Source organism: Tauraco erythrolophus, chromosome 2 (genome assembly GCF_009769465.1).
Source record: "Tauraco erythrolophus isolate bTauEry1 chromosome 2, bTauEry1.pri, whole genome shotgun sequence".
Classification (NCBI taxonomy): Eukaryota; Metazoa; Chordata; class Aves; order Musophagiformes; family Musophagidae; genus Tauraco; species Tauraco erythrolophus.
This window is the reverse complement of record NC_141466.1, coordinates 108,961,831-108,982,734: the sequence shown is the minus strand read 5'-3', so window position 1 is coordinate 108,982,734 and position 20,904 is coordinate 108,961,831. Positions and strand designations below refer to the sequence as shown.

Here is a 20,904-nt window from a genome sequence, read left to right as displayed (position 1 = left end):
AAAAAACCTGCCTGTATTGGGCAGTGGCCCTCATTATTACTGTGTAGAATCAAGGCTGCGATGTGTCAAGTCCACCTCAGCAGAGTGTATCTAAAAGTACAATGTGCTTCTTACAGGATCTAAGACAAAGGTGTAAGCATTATAGGCCTTATTCCTGGGAAATCCTACACCTCTGCCTACCTAGAAGCAGAGATCTGCTCACATTGTGTTTTGCAGTATGAAGCTCTCAGGCCAAGTTTATCCTACAAGGCTTGTTTGGCATAGCTATGTCAGTTTAGGGTGTAAAAAATTTACACATCTCTTAGCTGGTGTCACTGCACTAGTAAAGTCTTTGGTTTGGATGCAGCTATGCTAACAGTGGCGAACATATGTTGGCTTGCCTTTCTTTTATTTGGGGAGATGGCATATAACTACACTGGCCAAGCTCCTCTTGGCAGATGCTTCATCTGCGATAGGGAAATCTGTAAACATATTGCAGAATAGCAATAATAAAGAGACTTTGGTAGGAGGATAAGGCTTTGGCTTGCATGATTATGTTATTATAACCAGACAGTAATTTGTATGTCGACTATATAACCAGAGTGAAAATAATAAATAAAGTCTGCTTGCTGAAAAACTCCATATAAATATATTCTATCAGAAATAATCTTAAATGGCCAGTAGTGCCATATACATATGCTTCCTATGCACCACTTTACAGAAATCTGGAATCTCGCATCCGGAGTTAGTTCCTTTTCATTCATCGCATTCAGAAATACTTAATAGAGCCATGTGTGATCTTTCATTTCTGTTTCCTCATCTAGATCAGTGAACTTTTGGCAGCATTAGAGATGAGATACTACGTAGTTATTAACTTCCTTGTACATAACATTATTCTATAATGCAGTATGCAGGACTGTACATGCCAACTTCTTTATAGGAAAAGGAATGAAGATCAGAGCCATAAGAATAAGAAAAAATGTGCCAAAGAGAGGGACCAGTGCAATTTTCTTATACATGCCTATTTCAGGTGCCTGGGAAACGGACTGCGCTTTAAGAAAACAAGATGAGCGTAAATGCAGGAATCCCTGCACATCTCATAAATTCAGAAGATGTGCTACTTAGCAAAGAATGAAAGCTGTAAATGGCAGTGGAGGGCAAAAGTTAATTAGGCTACTGTGCTGCTGTTAGTGAGTGGAAAGTAGCCACAACCAGAAACAAGATGGCTGCTCAGCAGTGCCCTGATACAGCCAGAAGATCATATCCTTAGCTCTGCAAGGGCTTATGGGTTAGGGGGAAATCATACACAGATGACTAATTTTTTTATGGTTCACAGCCGATCAAAGTGAAATTCAGCAGCTGTTCAGGACAAGTGACCACTCTAACGGCTGTAATATAACCTGCTAAATAGAGAGGGAATTGCATGAGAGCAAGAGGTTAGCTGTGATTATCGGCAGGTGAGTGCTTTATTGAAGTTGAAAGACCATTAACATTGATGGAGTAATTATTTCAACTTGAAAGTAATTACCTTGATGGGTGATAACTTCTCCAGTGTTCCCAGATTTGATTGGACCAAACAATTGTGAACTCTTGAAGCCTAGAAAAATATTACAACAATACTGCAATGTTTAAATTACTGAAACCACTGTTAGAGTGTTTTAATTATGCCTAACAGTGAAAAGATTTTAACTTACAACAACTGGTGACCTCTCATGTATAGAGACATTTGCTTTCTAATTTCAATGAAATGACCCACACCTACTACGTGTGTGCTGTATGTGATGGATTTGCAAATGAATCATTTGATTTAAATGCAGTTTTTAAGATTCAAAGCCTCGTTAGCACAGTTTCAGGAAGGGCTTGTACTGGAATTGCTGTAATTGTTTTATTTGCCAGGAAGGCCCAATAATATAAAATGCTTCCCGCGTTCTAATCTCTAGACCTGTTAAGCTCACACAGAATGAACGCAGGACAAGTGCTCCTTCACATTGAAGGCTGCTAAAAAAAAAAAAAAGTGTGTGAGGCAATCTGTGTCTCACAGATTCTGTTGTTTCCATGCTGCTGCAGAATATGCTGGTTTTGGCACTACAGCTCTGTTTAAATAAGCATTTGGATTGGCACTACGATACCCCTCCAGAAACTGATTAAGTGCTTCAGTAAGCCCCACCTATCAAGACAGACATGTAGATTTGCCTAATTAGAGGAGAAAGGATGAAATGGATTGTTGCACAACTTTGATGATTTTGAAGTACTGTGGTAATAGAACCGGATGAGAACGATGAGGGAGAAAGAGAGAGGCTTCAGCTCTTCTATTTATACCATCCTTGCTGTAACCAAGGCCACTTCAGTGTCTCCTGGATGCTTTCAGCAGCCACAGAAACATAACTTTAGACCCTACTGGAACTCTGCCAAGAATGAAAGAATACTTGTGAGTTAGAATGCAGGGTAGCAGGGAAAGGTTTATCTGGTGTCTGTGAGGTCTTAATATGTTGTCAGGCAACTGTTGACTTGAATTAGTGAAGGTTACAGCAAAGGAGTTTATTTAATTACATTTTTTCTTGAATATTTTCTCCCTAATTCAGTGTGCAACATGAAGTTAACATAACTTTGCCCTTCAATAAATTTTTGGACCAGGAGTAAAAGAACTGATAGGGTCATGTCTGACCATGCCTAATCACACACTCTCGATTGACTAGACCAGAGTGCCTGGATCAATAGGTAATTTTTTCTACAAATAAATTAGTTACCTATTTGGAAATATCTGGTGTATTTTATCCTTGGGTTTCTCCTTGTGCAAGATACAGTTTTCACCCATTCCATAGGTCTTTTTTTGATGAGTGAAACACATGTAGAATTAGGTCTTTCGAGGGATATTTACAATGTTTGACTTCAGGCATTTAATCTAGTTAGGTGCATGAATGTCCTCTGTAGACCATGAAACCTCCAGAATGTCTAAGGTATGGACATTTGCCGTCCTTGGACTACATCTCTGCAGTTCATGAGACTGCTTTCCTCTACTGCACCTGTGTGCCACTACCGGCATGTGTCTGTCAAAAGAAGGTGGTTGATTTTAAGATGATTAATCAGCTGATCTTTTCTAACCCACATAATGGGATTACGCAGGTTGACAGGTTTAAAAGATGGTACCCTCTGACAGAAAGTTGGTGACGGGCCGCGGTCTGGAAGTGGCAACCTTTTCAGTTTGTGCACCTGCAGTCATAAGAAAATAGGTGACCATATGACAAAGCCTAAAGGTAGATGCCTAAAATGAGATTGTATAGATGCTCCATATGCTGTTTCTCTATATATGTTTTTACGTATGCTTTATATTTATGCTTTTCCCTACAATGTTTTTCTGTAAGTCTTGCGTTTCAGTTGCAAGAATAGGATTAAGCTAATCAGGCACTGCAGAAAAATACCATTGGCAGGGTGTTTTCAAATTTGTAAAAACAAAATAAAACAGAAAGCCCCACAAATCTTCACCTTATTAAGTGTGGTTTGATAGGAAGATGTAATACGAGGAACATTCTTCCCTTTGTGCCGTGTTGTGTGTGACTGATCTGCTTTAAAAACAAGGTTTTGGTAAGCTACAGATGCTTTTACATATGTAAATAGAGAATACAAATGGAGAAGGAGGTGGTAGAAATTTGTTGGATAATATGTACAGCTGTTTTTCAAAATAGATATCTGTTTAAAAACACTTAATTGGATTTGACTAGATTTTAATTCACAGTTAACCAACATCCTTGAGTGGATATATCAGGCAACTCCAAGATAACTCTTTTTGTTGGGAAAGTCATAGGGCAGCTTCCTAAAATCCCCAGGGTCATGGCCAACAGCTACAGATACAGGAATTCTCCAGCTGGTAATCAGAAAAGCCATTCCCCAGCCCCCTATCCCATCCCCTGCCCCACTCTATAGATAACGTCTTGCATTCAAATTGTCTGAGAAGCGTTATGTCATAGGCTTATATTTCACAGGGAATTTTAACAAGTGGTGTGTAATTTTAATAAACAGGGCTTCTTTTTAAAAAAAGCAAGAGCAAGCCATGTGACTCATGGGAATCGGTAATATAATATAGAGCCTTGTACCGCTGGGGACTCCATTTGAATCTAATCCAGGTCTACAGTCACCAAAGTCATTCTCATCAAACAGCCATTGGGTGTCCTACGCAAGATAAGTTTAGTATTCTCAGCTGACCTCCTGTCCTTTCTCTTTACTGCTCCCTTTTGAATCCGTTCCCATCACTCAGCTTCACAGCCTCATTCAAGCTCATCTCCCCTATGCTTGTAGCAGTTTCCCATTTTCTGCCTGCCAAGTGACCTCTCTCTCTCCTCCTTTCAGACTTTACAAAAAGCGCTGGAATGCGTGTATAATCTTGCCACACTCTTTTTTTAGGGGGCAAGACCCTAATTCCTGCACAGTGCTAAAACGTGAGTTTATCAACAGAAAGCTCTTTGAGAGTGGGAATGGGTGTCTGTCTGTTAATTTATAGCACTATATAAATATTATTTTTGAGACTATAATAGCAATTATGGTGAATAGGGGCCAGATGGCCTCTGTATCTAGAAAGCAGAATGGCAGTGTATTTTTAATGGACTTAAATGTTACTTTTTGACAGGAAGCTAATATTAAATTCTATGTTACAGATGTCTGTCAGGTAAGCGCAGTTCTGAGTTTTGGTTTTTGTTAAAGGAATTACTAATGTCATGCCTGGATACTTTTGCCCACTAAAGCCTTGCTCTGTGGTGGGGTCTTTGTTGTTGCTCTTTTTTTTTTTTTTTTTTTTTTAAGGATGGTTATTGATCCCTTGCTGAGCTGAGATTTCAGTTTTATGCCAGATAGTTTGATTAATGGGTTGGTTTCTGTAAGTGGACTGAATGGGGATAGGAAGCACAAGCCGCTCATGCCGCCAACCCTAACTCCGTCAAGACGCATAGCTCATTATGAAACAGTTATCAAGTATACATGAAAAATTAATTGGGCTCAGTTTGATTCTGAAAAGGATCAGCTTTCTACTTGGCGGTCCCTCCAATCTTTCCAGATGTTGCACGCTAGCCCCTCGAGAAGCAGCGAAGGGAGATGTATTAATACATTGTATTGATTAGATCAAGACCCCTGACAGTTATTTGTAGAGATACCATCTGGCTGCTGTTCGAATTCCTTCACCAAAAACAGGACGTGACATGTTATTAATCTCAACTCTCTAAGTATAGACAGTTGCCTTTTCTGCTAAACCGCATTTTACCATTCCGTAGGAGATGGAGGCAGACCTGAAGGGTGCTGAAATTAAGGTTATTACACAAATTGAGCCATATGGTCCAAATATTTCAGCAAGAAAATTGCCAGGCAATAAAAATTGCTCCTGCCTTCCTAATGGTGTAAATTACAGTTTAACCATGGCTCTAATGATGTCCTTCTGCCGCGCTTAACTACTGTTACATGAAGGACATTGTTTTAAAAATATAAAAAACAAGTAAATGCCAGCAGCATGTTTTACAATCTGTTAGTGTGTCATTAAGAACACTGTCAGAATTACATAAACATAATGGCAGGCAACCTAGCATACAAAAGAACGAGTATGGAAATAGAAAGTGTCTTGAAAACTCCTTTAGCTGTGTAATGTCAAGAGCCCTTTCCCTTCTGGAACTTTTCCAGTATGGGAAAAAGTGGCTGCTTATTTATTCCAGTTCTCACACAGGCTCTGATGGAGATTTAAAAACAGAAAAAAAAATGCTGAATATTCTGATGCATTTTGAACAGGTGACAATGGAGGGATATAAATTTACTATCGTGTTGTACTGTAACTGTATATAAAGTTAACTGGGTATGAAAAAGGAATCCAGAATGTGACTCTCTTTTCAGACTGAAGCATTGATTTTGTTCTTTTGGATCGTAATGGGAATTTCTGTGGCTTTTCAAGCTGGAGAATTGCAGAGTATTAAAATAATTTCAAAGCTCAAAAGCTGTGAATTTTACTAACAGACTTAGAATCCTAAAAATTTGTTTATTACAAATAGCTGTATGTTATTTTTCATTAAAAACAAAATGAAAGTAGTTATCCAGTCAGCAGATGCATTACTGGTTGACTCTAGTGATTCATCATACAATGTGGAAGCTAAATTGTAAATACTTAAAGTGAATAATTAGCCAATGAGATTTCATTTCAAAACCACTCATCCAGCTATTCAGTTTGCAAAGGAAAAACTCTGAGAAGGCCGTACAAAGAGAAAAAATCACATAAGTTCTTAATAAATGCTATATGGAACTTTGAGTTTGACCACTTCTACTTTAAACCATGTGCAGATTTTAATACTTCATCAATACCAGACCTTTTGCTAAAATAACCTAGCACAGCCATGTTACCAGTTTGGCATCTGGCTGGCTGGGTGCATATCAATGGTTCAGGGGAGATGCACTCAGAGCAGTATGTGCCAGTTTGGTAGAAGTGTCTGCTGAAAACCGAGGGGTCCTGCGCCCCGTCACTGCCACCTTTCCCTCCCTTGGACCATGTCACTCTGGGTCTGCTGAGTAGGAAGAGCTGCTGCTTCCCCACCCCAACTTTGAAGACAGAAACTTCCACATCCTTGCAAGAGCACCCAGTTCCTGCTGGATCTTCATGCTGGTGTAAACACGTTTTGACAATGTTGAAAACAAAGCTGAGTGATGGCAAACAGACAAATAGAAAAAGGGAGAGTGTGAGTTAGCTGACTGGGTTAGCTGGTTGGTGAATGAGCTGACAGGCAGCTCTTGCATTTGTCTTCAAACTTAGCACAGTTTCTGAATCATGTGAAGATCTCATTTGTGTATGGAACAGGGAAAAGATGACAGGGGACTTTTAGTCTTGAGAAATTTAAACTAAGCCCAAAACAGACAGTTAATCAGATTCAGTAAGATTCAAAACAGTCCTTATATTTGTCCTTCCAGCTTCTCAGTACCAGTACAATCACAAATGAAAGGACCAAAACATAAGTAATTCATAGTTGGTTGGTTGATTTGTTTCCAAAGAAACCAAAGGCACAAAGAGGGAGAGTCTTGTGAGAATGGTAGTCTGAAGACTTCCTAAGTACAATACGTGGGTGTAGTTTACATACATGTAATCTGTGTTAGGGAGGAAACAAAGTCCAAATTATTAATTTATCCCATTACAAACTACAAGTATTGTCCTCAGCACTTCGAACTTTGTAGCTGACCAAAGTTACAAAAATGCATGGCAGGTGGAACCTGGAACATCTAAGTGTATTGTACTCTCCTCACATGCACCCATAATGGATGGATTTTATTGTTCAACTGTAAAAACTGTATTGTATTTTTAAATGTTTCTTTACTATTCATCAGATAAAACCTCTTCAGTCTTTAGACAAAGAGAGGTGTCCCTCCACCAGCATCTGACAGGCTAGAAGATTTGGAAAGGATGTGCTCATTGAACTGCTTTATGAGTGACAAGAAAAATGATAAGCATGGAGAGAAGGTTTCCACCCATGGAGTGGAGGGCTTGCTGGAAGAACCCCTGTCAAAGTTGCTACCAAATTCAGAGAAATTTTTTTCACCTTATTAACAGGTGCCATGTTGCAGCCTTTAGGGCATCATACATTATCTGTTATACCTCTGTCAACTACAGGCTGCTCTACTCCCTCCATCAAAACTGTGGAAACTGTTTCCTTCTCCATTCCTTTCCCTTCCCAAGGTTTCCTTTCTAAGAGCATATTTATAGACTATGATGAGTGATATAAGGAGCAGGAATTAATTCCCATCCTGAGGGTCTAGTAGAAAATAACTTCTGCCTTTTTCAGATTTTTGTTAGGAGCTTGTTTCTACTTCAAGATTCTCTATGGGTCCTGCAGCCCTTACAACAGGCAAGACTCTGCTTCAGTCAGATATTGTCCTTTAAAGGTCTATATTACTGAGGGCTGTGTAGTTACGCAGGCAAAGCCTTAGGAGACAAATACACACTTACATGTCCATTTAATGCAACCTAGGACTGGTGCAAGAGCAGCAGCTGGACCTGCAGCACAGTATCTTCCACCAAGCTCTTTGGCTTTGCAGCTGTAGGATGTCTCTCCTACATTACTCCATGGCTGCTCCACCTTCCTTCTTTATGGAGTACGTGTCTTATAAACACTTCTGTGCCCACATCACCCTAACATAGAGATGGTTATTTCTGGGATACGGTCCATCTGAATGAGACACCTGAAATGTGTGTTATCTGTGTGCCCAAAGGACTCTGAGGAGTCATATATTCACAACAGGAAGATGAACAGAGGCCCCAGTATCTATTTAACCTGCTGGGGCGTACAGCAAATCGTGACTCGTTTTACTTCTGAATTTTGCTCCAAGTACTTTTCAAAGTCTGTTCGCTACAGGTTTAAACACACACTGCTTTTTTCCATTCAGTGCAGAGTTCCTAGCCTGAGCCAAATCGTCCATGCAGTGTAGAGATGCTACTCTAGTGGCTGCAAAAAAAGACACCAACTTTACAATTGTCCCACAAATCAGAATTGCAAATGCAGATTTCATATAGCAACAGAATAAGGGAGGTGAACTTCTTGCAGTGATAAATTTTCTGTATTTTTGCTATAAACAAAACTTTACCCTGCACAAACAAAACAAAGGGAACTTTGCAGAGCTCCTCTATTTCAACAGGCTTTAAAAAAGAATTAATGAGAAGTCTGGAAGACGTCTTTTCCCAGATGAAGTGAAGAATTATTCTTGTCATTATGGCATCATAAAATTATTTTTTATTGTTTTCTCTTCAGAGGTTCAAGACAGATGATAATTTAGGTTTTCTGTAATGCTAGTCTATGCTAGAAATGCTAGACCCATGATGTACCAATAGCTCATGAGATTTATGCTATAGTTATAGCTTAAGACAGTGACATATTTAAGTGCTTTGCTTAATGTTACTTGAAAGTCCTGGCCTAAAAAGACTGAATAGAGACCCTAAGAGTAAATGAGAAGAAAAACATCACCTTTTCCACCAGGTAATACAATAGTTTGAACTCTAGTTGTTTTGATGTCAAATACAGCATCCCCTTTGAGGATAAATAGAGCTGAGAACTTGTGGCTTTTAAAATAGGACATTTCTGAAACAAAAATTGACAACTGCTCTTTAGCATACTGCATTTTTCCATTTTCTAGTCCTGCATAGAAGCATCGCAACACTTTCAATTGCTTTGTTAACAAACCTCTGTAATGATATTTGATTTGAGGGGGTTAATGGAAGATTTAAACCACACTAATTTGAGTATCATCATCTCAGATTGAAGATCATTATCAACACCTTGACTTATACATGGAAGTCAGGAGTCAGGGATGTTTGCTTCAATATTATGGGTTAACTAAACCAAATCCCTATTCTGGTTGAATGCCATCTACAGACACCGTTTAGTTTTGTTCTTCTAGGCATGAAGACCTGATGCAAAAGCCTTGAGAAGGCAAAAGGAAGCTTCTGTTGATTTTGAAGTGCTTTGAAACAGCTGCAGTTTAACTTCTGAAGCTATCAATAGTTTTCTGTTTCACCTTAAGAAAAAAAAAAAAAAGAGTTCACCTGTATAGTCTGTTGCTGTGTGCTGACTGAAAATGTTGTCACTGGCTTCTTGGCTCTTTGAGTCTTAAGTGAAATTAAGCAAAAGTCACAGCTCAATTCTAAAAACTTCCTTTAGATGGCCAATGTTGACAAGTCTGTCTAATCTGTCTTGAGAGAGAGGCTCCTCTGAAGGGCTAGTGAAAACAGAAGTTAAACATAAACATCTGACTTTTCCTTTGGAGGAATCACCTTCCTCTGCGCAGAGTATAGAGAGTAACTGAGGACACTAGCTACACAAGTTTTGTGTCTGAACGTAGGAGCCCTGACTGTCTCCCATAGTGCCTATCTTCATCATTGAGCACTTGAATACATTTACAAGTCTGGCCCAAAATGACTAAATTGTAGTAATTTCCTTTTAGATTGCTCATTTATAACATGCGTACATGCAGCTAATCAATAGATGAGATGGTGAAACTAGTGGATTTACAAGTTAATATGCTGGAGTCAATAGTGTGCTGTAAAGACATTTTCAATTCTGAAACCAGCACAATTTGCTTTGTGCTAAGCTTAACTATATACCTGTTGACTTAGTGATCTATCTTAATTCCCCAAGTAACTTAAATATCTGAGGAAAACGCAGAATCTGAACTAAACTTGTTATGCTTCAGTAGTTTTCAAGTCATATTTCAGTATTTACATCTTTCATCTCTAACTAGTGCATCTTGCTAGTGCAAGTCACAACCAGCTCAGACTTTCTTCTCTTTTGGCAGGAGCTTTGCACTGAGAAGCCCAAGACACGCTAGAAAGGACTAATGTATGTGTAACCACGTAAAAAGTCATGGTTAAAGATTCTGGTTTATTTATGCATTAACGTTTAAAGGTGAAGGTAGCTAACTGCTTTTCCTGTTCACACTGCAGCAGATTTAGCTGACTACTTTTCTGTATATGTATATGAATTTAGTGTTGGTCTAACAGAATAGAAAATGGGAATGGGTAATCTGCAGACACTGCTTCATACGCTATGTCAAGATGGGTTTCTTCCCAACATGTGCCTTAAGAGGCTTAACCTAATGGGATTTGTAGCCATATGGTCCTAGGAGGACCTGGAAGTTCATCCATCCACTGTGTTCTGGTGGTTTCAAGCCATTAAACCTGCATACAGCTTCTCTTCCAGTTACTCTACCAAACCCTATAAACCTTCTTGTCTTCTTTTCAACACTTTCCTTGGCATGGAACTGATTCTGAGCCTTCATATGGCAAGATATAGCTACTAAGGGACACAGCAGTATATAGCTTAATCTTTATTGGACCTCATTATTTTCACCAACAGGGCAGTCCACAGCAGCTGCAATGGGAAAACAAGATTTTTGTTCCTTTTACCACCATGAGACACAGGGGCTTTTCAGGCTGCTTGTTGAGGCTTCCCACTAGCTTATACTACCAGTAGGAGTGGCGATCTCCTATAGCAATTCCCTACTCCAAACTTGGGGGAACATCCTGCAAGTTCTGGAAGGAAGGTGTCAGATCTCTGCTGAGCCTGTCAGTATTTTGATGGGAAGCTGTGCTTTGCTGAACAATATGTCCCCAAAGTGTACACCTAAATATATGTCTAATCAATATCCCCTGCTAATTTTCAGAAGATAGGCTGAATTTTCCTCCAGCTACCGAAGAGAGAGAGGGCACCTGTACTTCCGTAAGCATTGCGCTTCTGGCCTTCTGCTAAGAGTGACAGCTATATACAAAAAGGTGTGGAGTGAATCTCTCTTTCCTGGTATAGATTGGCATAATTGGACTGCACCTTTCCCAAACTGCTACCTGCACACTTTCATTTACTTTCAGCCTGTCTCGATTTGGAGAGCAGGTATTTTCACGTAGGAAGTGTAAAGCATTAAGGGCAGTAATGAAATACATGGTGAAGGAAAGCCTTTCAAAAGATATGGGTTTGTACAGTTTTTGGCACATCATTTTTTAAAATACCCAGTTTTTTTTAAAGGCGACATTTTAAGTTCAACCACATATTCAGACTAAACTTTGGCCTTTGTAATGTAGCTCCATGTATATTGTTTATGCTTACCTTTTACTCTCTCTTGGAAGCGATTACATATAGAGCCAGCAAAGTTTGAATGAAAAACTAGGACTGTTCAGTACAGGGTAGAGAAAAAAGAATAAAACAGTAGGAAGTAAAAACCTTTTAGTCTCCTTTAAAATGCTGCTTTTATTTTCTATTGTGTTGGCAGAAAGCGGGGATTTAAAGCTGTGAATTGCCTTGAGGCTGTGTTATCTTCCTCTACTTAGCAGCAGTTAGAACTGCTCTTTTTTGCATGTGTTGGGTGAGAGAGACAAGGACTCAGAATGTCTGAGAAAAGGGAATAAAACAAGCTTGCATTTAACAGTAATATGACACATCTATTGTACCTGTGTAAAATGAGATCTAAAACAATAATGATAGTTTCCTAAAGCTGCACACAGTAACACAGGGGGATATCCTGAGACTTAATTAATTAATGTTTATAACATGATGTGAGATATTATGATGAAAAGTCATATAAAACTGCAAAGTCTTGATTTTATGGAGCACAACTGACATTCAGTGGCATTTTCAAGAAAACTGATGTGGGAGTTCGCCTGCAATCTGTGTTAAGATTCAGATTGTCCTTGTACAAGTCCTCTTAAAGATTTTCTTCAAACTTTTTTTCTCTTTACATTTCTTTTTCCTCATTATGGCTGTTGAGCTGTGCAAAGGCAAAAACTGAAAATTGCTTTTATAGGGGAAAACATCCATGGTTTCATTACATTGGTTTAAAATTACGGAAGTCCTTCTGCGAAACACCTGTCACTCTGGACGTTGCTAGAAATAAAAAGATTTGAGAATAAGAAGACAACGGCTGCACTGATGTGGCAGTCCAGATTTTGTTTGTTCTGACAAAAGCATCTAACTTCGTGCTGGCCATCAGCCAATATATCAAATGGAAAATACGGTTTATGGCATTAGGAAAAATATAACATTAACCCCCTAATGCTCCATATTAAGGGATGTACCCCCTACCATTTGCAGGTTTGAGCCCTTAGGCTCTAGCTGCTGTTTCACAGCAGCAGTGTTTTTTCTTTCTTTCGCCATGCCTACAGACAACATAGAACAAATCCATGAGAGGAACAGCACTCCCAAATGTTAGCGAATAGTGGATGAAAAGTTGCTCCTCGGCAGGAGCACTATGTGTGGTACTTACTTTAAACACATTCCTGGAGTTCAGCTGTATGAGTGCACTAGTGGTAATGTAGAGATACAAACCCTAGCCAGAGTTTGAGTGTTTGCCTTTCCTAGCTTTTTACCTTCTCTGAAGACATGTTTCTATCCCTGATGATGAAGCTCCACCTGAAAAATCATTCATTCCCATTCCCCTTGTGACCGAGGCAGACTCAAGAAATTCCAAGTTCGGTAAAGCCTTGGTGAGTTTACGCAGATTCCAAATGACGCAGCGTGTGAATTTGGAACACTGCAAAAACCTTCCAGCTCAATCCTATAGGGTTTGACATTGCTTTGATATGGTTCTGGATTTCATATATCATGAAGTCTCTGCTAATGTATCTGCTCTATCCTCTCCCACTCCTATCAGCTCTCCACAAAGTGTGCCCCACTCAGCTAAAGACCAGAACGTACAATATATGTGCATTTTACCGAGTGTGACACGTAATTCTTTTTCAGTGGGATTTAAGTATTTTCTCTCATGCTTTATTGTATCTCAAATGAGTCGGATTAAATTTTTGCTTCAGTTTCCACCTGTCTTATTTTGAAGAGAAACTTAGTCTAGTTCTTTGTATCCAGAATGATTATTGAAAGGAAAAAGTATCATTCAGGTTAAGTAAGGATGTCAGATTTGAACTGACCAAAACCAAAGTTTGGGGAAGACTGTCCCATCAGGTATCTAGTATCTAAAAAGAGCTTATTCTTTACTTCTCCATCACTTTCTCCTAATAAGGAACAATAAACATGGTTTAAAGTGGAAAAATGGAGGGGAGAGGGAGAGAAAGAAGGGACAAAATTATGGTTTATTATACAGTAAGTCTTGTGAGTGTTGTTAGAGATAAAATATTAATGTTAGGAAAACATGTTGACATCGTCCTCTAGATAGTGTCTATAGTGGAATGTCATGTCATTGATATTTTGGTTTATTTGATTTATTTAGTCATGCGGAAAAATCTCTTTTTGGATTTAGTATCTCTTAGTACAAGTTAGACAAATACAAATGCAAATACATTTTAGAGAAGGTGGTACTCAGCAATGTTTGATGAATTTAAAATAAATAAGTAAGTAAGAAAAGAGAAGAAAAAAGAGAGAAAATGAAGAGAAGAGAAAGAGAAGATATCAGATCTTATTGAAATAACATGGAGAAGGCTACTGAAGAGTTCACTTTGCCCAAAGAGGTTTTTTTTAAGGTTTTTACCAGCAGAAGCATGACATTCATTGTTGGTGGTTTAAAAGTGTACTGCTACCCAAAGTCCAACACCATGACTGCATGCAGTTTGCTAAATGAGCTTTTTATTTAATTTGATGTGCAAAGCTAGTTTTCTTTGTGGTGCTTTGCTTTCAAGTCAAAGCTGGGGATTCCAACACCTGATGAGACTGCAGCAGGTCCCTGGGTGTACTAGGAAAGAAAACTGTCTACTGTGAAAGTAGGCACCAACTCCACTAGGCAGGTTCAGCTGCATGCAATTCACAGTTCCTTACACACTCTGCCAGAAAGGAAGAAAATGAATTGCAATGTAATATTCCTATATCAGGTATTAATTGTTGTTTGCAGAATGTTTTATACTCAGATTACTGCTGTTTCTAAAGATTTTTCTCTGGTTACGAGCCAATGTAGGACTATTCATATAGGAAATGATTCAGTTAGGGGCCGAGTGAATGAAACAGGGTGTGCAAATTAGGTTTTTTATTAAAAAAAGCTGCTAACATGGTAGTGTTAGGATGGGAACATAGAGGTGCAGAGGACAGACGACTAGTGTTCTCTGATGTTGATGGCAAAACTACCACTTGTTTTTGAAAAAAATTACAAGAACATTCTTAAAGTTGGAAAAAAAACAACATTAAGTTTGCCAGGAATCTCAAGGAAAGAATATTTTATGATCATGTAATCGAAGCTTCTGTTTTAATAAAGAAGCCATTTGCTAAATTTAATGTGCTTTACTTTATAACTTGAATCTATCCTAATATATTTTTAAAACAAATTTTCCTAAATTTGTTTATAAAAAAGCAGCTCAAATATAATGAATTCCTGAATATCATTTCTAGGCCACTGTAGAAGAAAAGACTGCATCAATCCGTCTCAGGGCTAGGAAAGGAGGAATGCCTTTTCATCTCAACTGAAGACAATTTGGAAGAATATTCCCTGGGCGAAAATGTTTCAAAATTATTTCAGGTTTAATAAGGAAATGTCTGGTTTTACAAACTTGTAAATTTTATTTAAATATTTGTTTAGTTTTCTTTCATAATACCTGGGGGTTTATATACCACAAAAATTATCACCAATGTGGTACGTGTTACTGCTATTGAAGGCCTGTTGGGTAATATCAAATAATATAACAATGATGATTTAAAATGAAAATTAGGTGTTGAAAGGCAATTTTAAAATTCTAAAATGAAATACAAACAAAAAAAATTCAACAAAAAATTCTAGATTTCTTTCTACACGAATTGAGAGGAAAATGAATAATGCAAATCAATTTTTGGTAAAAATGGAAATTCTGAGCACCTCTAGGCAAGATAATTTCTGGCAAAATGAATAACACTTTGATTTCTGTTTGCCTAACCTTTGAGATTTTCAGTACTACCATGGGAATAATTTATATTCCAGTCCACACTGCTACAGGAAGGGACTCAGACGTTACTTGTGTATCTGTAAGTTATATCCTTGTAAATCTGAGCATAAGGCTTTAGGAATAGAGTAGATTTTTTTAAATTAAAAAGACTCAGTATGCCTAAGAGGGAAGGCAACCCAAAGGACAAGTTAAGAATTGCTTATGAGTATGAACTCAGTGCAACTTTTAGAGTGAAGGCAGAGGCTAAAAAGTAGGCTGGGAAATAAGAGTGAACATCAGAGTCAAGGTGGAAGTGCTCCCAGTGCCTTGCAGAAAATGGCAAAGAACCTGGATTAAATGGAGAATTGCATAAGAAGATAATGACAGAGGTGAGGATAAACTGAGTATCCCAGTAAAACCTCAAGCATTCCCTGTCACTTGTGGAGGAATGAATTTGACTTCCTTGGTGCAGAATTTTGGAAAAAAAAAAAAAAAAAAGAAAAACTGGTATTGGAAGATTGTCAGGTTAACATTCTGACTGTGAGGGTATCGTAGCTTTCTCCTTCCTTGTCCAGGGAGAGTTCAGCATCTCTGCCTCTGTAGACAAAGGAATGTCATACTGAGTTACCTTCCCATCACTTATGTCTGAGGGTTATGAATGAAGAGATTTGGATCCCTGTACCACTACTACCATTAGCAGTGTGATAGTGTCTGACACCAGTGAGTTTAGTTAGAGACTCACAGAGAGAATGACCTAGCTTTTAAATTGGATATCAAAGAACCTGCCAAACAGGGATTACTGTATGAAGAGAAGATAGGGAGAGAGAAGAAACCAGAGCCTACTTTTAACATGACTGGTGACAATTTACTGAGTTTTGATGATAACCCCTGAAGAAGGGACAGATACTCAAACTGCCTGTTGGGCAGCTCTTCAGTGGTTCAGAGATCTTCTGATGTATCTGTCACATTTTGAACTCATGCCCTGAGACCTGGGCAACTGGGTAAGGTGGCCTGCCTTGAAAAAAGAGGAAAAGCCCAGAGTGACACCACTGGAAAGTGCTGCTTCATCAGATCGATAGATTCAAAGATGACTATGTTGTGTAGTTGTATGCAGTTTAAACATTTGTGCAGGGAGTCTACCCGCGTGGAGTATTATTGACAGCTACAGATCAATGCTAATTTTTGATCATTTTCAACCTACAAAGACCTCTTGACCCTGTTGCCACCTTAGGGGCACTTCAAGTAGTCAAAAGCAATCACAGTAGGCAGTGTAAAATCATCAGACCCTCGAAGGCTGCACAGCCTTGCCCGTGCCCAGGAGGAGGACCGAGAGGTAGCGAGGAAGGCAGGCACCTTGCATTACAGACGCTGCTGCCTTTGAACAGTATGAAAGACTATGCTAATTTATTTCCAGACTTTAAGTGACTTCTGTGCTCATGAATTAAAAAATAAACAAACAAAAAAGGCAATCTGAAGCAAATCTTGACAGATACATTATTCATGATTCATGTTCTCTCGTTTTATGTTTTGAAAAATGTGTTAAAACAAGGTTTTATTTTAAATAACTTTTATCCTAATTTACAGTTAGAAGAGTGGAATTAGCCGAGGAGTGTATTTGTTGCTGTCAACAGCTTGTGCTGCCACTGGCAGCGTGTGAAGTGTTTTCACACAGCAAAAGCGAAGGTGCAGTCCTGCCGGGAGCCGTGGCGGTGCTGCCAGTGCTGCCCAAGGGAAGAGGACGGGGCTGCCAAGAGCCAGGGCCGTGTCAAAGGCTGGGCTCTGGGCTGCAGTACAGGGATCAGATCGTGGTGGCTCCTCACAGCTTGCCTCAGGTGTCCATTTCTGTAGCATTTACACTAAAAGGACGGGCCTTATAGGAGGAGTGTGAGAGTGCATGCACTTAAATGTTTGCTGGATTACTCTTAATTTAATGACTGAACGAGTGAGAATGCTTCGCAGTAGGAGACGGAGAAAGGAGGGCATGGGATTGTAGACCATCAGATTTCATGGTCAGTCTACGAGCTTAATGTTCGCGTTAAAATTTTGGTTTGTTGATTTGCTTTTAACAGCAAATGAAGCCTCTCCTGTTAGCAGCACATAAACATGGGATATATGAGTTCATGGCTTTGCAGACAAAGACTGGGGGAATATTCCAGGCAATGATTTTGCTCCCGCGCCTGTTTAAGGCTGTGTCATTGTCAGCTGAAGCCAAAGGTTACAGTGCTATCCTTTGCAAGGTGTATTTTGCTATTTATATATGACCATTCCAGAAGGACAGTATTTCTAGGCTGAAAATGTCATGGGAGGACATTAAGTAATCCTTAAAATGAATCACTGAGGCTGCCATCCATCCTCTTTTCAGCATCAGCCTTTGAGCCAAGTAAATTCACTAATGGCAATGGCAGCAGCGCAGGGGGAGAAAGTGTGGCTCCATATTTCGGGAGTATGTCCCCTGAGCTTACTTCAAAACCAAACCAAACAAAAATACGTGTAAACCGTTTGCTCTTCAAGAAGTATCTGTAGGAGCCAGGGATAAAAGTCATCCCTGGAAGGAATGGTTTAGCAGTCTCCAGAGAACATGATGAACTGCAGGCAAGGAAATCCCTCCATCCTTGTTTCATTTCAAAGTGTGGTGAGGATTGTAAATAATTAAATCTTGGGGTTTAGTGGGAAAACAGTAGAGGGTGATAAAAAATATGCCACTTTTCTGGTTAAAAAAGTAAATCAAGTGTTTTGTAGCATTGCTGTCACAAAAGCCCACCCTGATGATGCAGCTGATTAGAGAGCAGAGCCATTGCTTTTTGTACGGTGTTTGTAATAGTGTGTTTGTACCTTCAGAGAGCCTCTGTGTAGCGGTTCAGGGGCTGTAATTTAATATTGTGTGCTCCCTTCCTCCCACCCCCACCCCTGAACCACGGAATGTAAATTTTAGGCTTTTAGAAGTTCTGTTTTGAAAACCTAATAGATAACTGTCCTCATAAAAACTATTAATACAGACCACATCCAATTGTAAAGCTAATTTTAATCATGTTTTGTGCCAACATAATTTCTGATGCCAGATTTTTATGCTAAGCATGAACTTCAATTTGAGCTGTGTTCTTTAACCCGCAGTTCATAATTTTGCATTCGGCTGTATAGGTTTTTGGCTATGGCAGTTTGAACACTTCCACTTTCAAGGATCTAAGCCATAAATGTTTATTAAAAGAATCTATAATGAAATCAGTTTTGTTATTTTTTTAATGGCTGCCTTGAGTATGTTGGATGACTGAACGCACGTTGTTAATCATTAAGTACTCATGTTACAAAAAGTGTTTGATAGTATTGCCATCTAGGGGCTGAACTAAATTCTCCATACTGAAATAAACTGTAATTGAACAGGTGCTGCTATTGACAATATACATATGTTTTTGCTTTATAGCCCACATGCTTTCCATGTTTCTTATGACAAAAGATATCTCTAAATGTCCCACAGCAGCCAGAGCTTTTTTTATATATAATCTGTTCGAGGTGATTGCTATTTGCATTTGAGCTTATGCTTTTTTGGCAGTGATGACTGGGAATTCCTAACAAAGAATTATACTTTTTTGCATTATTAATCTTGCCAGTGTTTGCCCTGTTTAACAGAAAAAGGAATCATTTATCAGAAAAGTATGTTTATAATCTGTACTTGTGGCATCTTCAGATTTAATATTCATAATGGTCATTCAAATGCCGTGCTATATTTATCTAAAAGACTAACTCATTGTTGTGAGGAAATAACTATTTAAATATTTATGATCTAACTTTTAATATTTAAAAAAATAAATTAATATTTCTTTAAAATTTGTTTCTGAGTCTGATAGCTTAACAAATGTTTAAATATTAAACAATCGGAAGTGTTAGCATTTAACAACTTAATACAACTTACTGGAACAGGGAAATTGACTTCAGCTGTTTCTGCCACACGAAGGAAACTGAATTCCTGAACTCCTGTTCTTGAGATCTATATAATTAATGGACAAGCACATCTAAAAATGAGATTAAATATATTGGTGATCGGCAGTTCTCCAGGAAGAATCCTGGCCCCTCTGATGAGACAAATCTGAACCATCTCCTACCGAACCGTGTCACTCCTGTTCTTTGTTAGCCACCGTATCTTTCATGGCTGTTCAGAATAACACTACGGCTGTATCGCCTTCCTGCCTAGATCTGAATTTGTGCGGAGGTTCACTTTGCCTCATATCCAAGCAGTTTCAGGTCTGTCTCCGATGCTGTTTGGGCCTTTGAGCTGGATAAAGCCATGAGCGGCGATGCCAGTGGCCTCTTCTGGCCATGGCTGATGTCTGTTTGTCTGCATGCAGCCTCATTCCCCTGGGCTGGGCTGTACTCTGGCATGGTGGCAGGTTAGCTCCAGCCCTTTCAGCCCTGGCAGAGCCCGGTGGGTAGTTACGAACAGCCGTGCTCCTCCTAGTCTCTCTCCAGCAGTGCGAGGTGAGGGTCCGGCACCAGGCAAGGTGTAGCCCACTTGCCTGTGTCCCTGTCAGCAGTATTGCTGCTTTTTCCAACCTGGAGAAACAGAGAGGGTTCTTGTAAAGCAACGGGTTTCCCCACTTTCAGCTTACCTTGTGAATTTGTCCATCTCACCTTTACAAAGCAGGAACATAGAAACCCGTTTATTCTCTCCCTCGCTCTCTTCCTTCTTGCTGCTTTATAGGGGTTTGTTTTCAGTAAGAAAATGAAACTGTGCTCTTGGAAACACGACAGATTACAATGATCTACGCAGGTGGAACAGAATGGCATGCCTAGCAAATGTCACATCTACACAAAAGATATGTAAAGATTCTGTAGATGTAGGCATCACTCATATACCATGAGTTTTCACATGTTCTCAAATCCTTCAAAGCACCAGGCACTCTGATCCTCACTGAGCAAAGCTCCAACACATGTTGAACGAAATGTAAAAATTGTTTGCTAGCTAGCTGAGGTTTAGACTGTGAAGGAGTCAGCTCCAAAGGCTCCACTGTAATGATAGAGTTTCTTTTTGAGGTCCAGCTATGAAAACCCACCAAAAAATCCTGGTAACCAGATGGAGTATTCTGCAAAGCGGTCAGAAGCGACCCAGAGCTGAGACCTCATTTTCCAAGTGACATAAACCACAGATGCTGATTACTTTTTTAACTAACTCAAACATCTGTATTCTTGCTTCAGGGAACAAAGCATCAGGCTCATTTATTTGGATTGAAACCTTTCACAACATATCATATTCATGTCGTAGCTGTAAACAACGCCGGGCAGGTTTCGAGCCCCTGGACATCTGTGCGCACGTTGGAAGCTTCGCCCAGTGGCCTCAGCAACTTCACTGTGGAAAAGAAGGAAAATGGCAGGGCTCTGCTGCTAAAATGGTCAGAGCCCTCCCAACCCAATGGTGTGATTAAGGTAATCTTCATCTTGACAGTTCACTTGGTCAAAAATGAGAAAGGAAATGCTGAATATCAAATTAAAATATTTTTGCTGAAAAGGACTCCATCAAATGCATTATACTTTAAAATAAGACAGAAGCTCTATGTAAGCACGAAGCACTCTGTGAGTGCTTCCTGCTTGTTGTTATATTAAAATGAGTATTA

At 39.2% G+C, this 20,904-nt stretch overlaps 1 protein-coding gene across 1 annotated transcript in view; it reads left to right on the top strand.

Moving 5' to 3' along the window:
• The window catches only part of USH2A (usherin), a 397,560-nt gene that overhangs the window by 349,252 nt on the left and 27,404 nt on the right, over positions 1–20,904 (top strand). Inside the window, exon 61 of the mRNA XM_086629442.1 lies at positions 20,489–20,716. Coding sequence (XP_086485568.1) covers positions 20,489–20,716 — 228 coding nt within the window. The remainder of the gene's footprint in view (positions 1–20,488; positions 20,717–20,904) is intronic.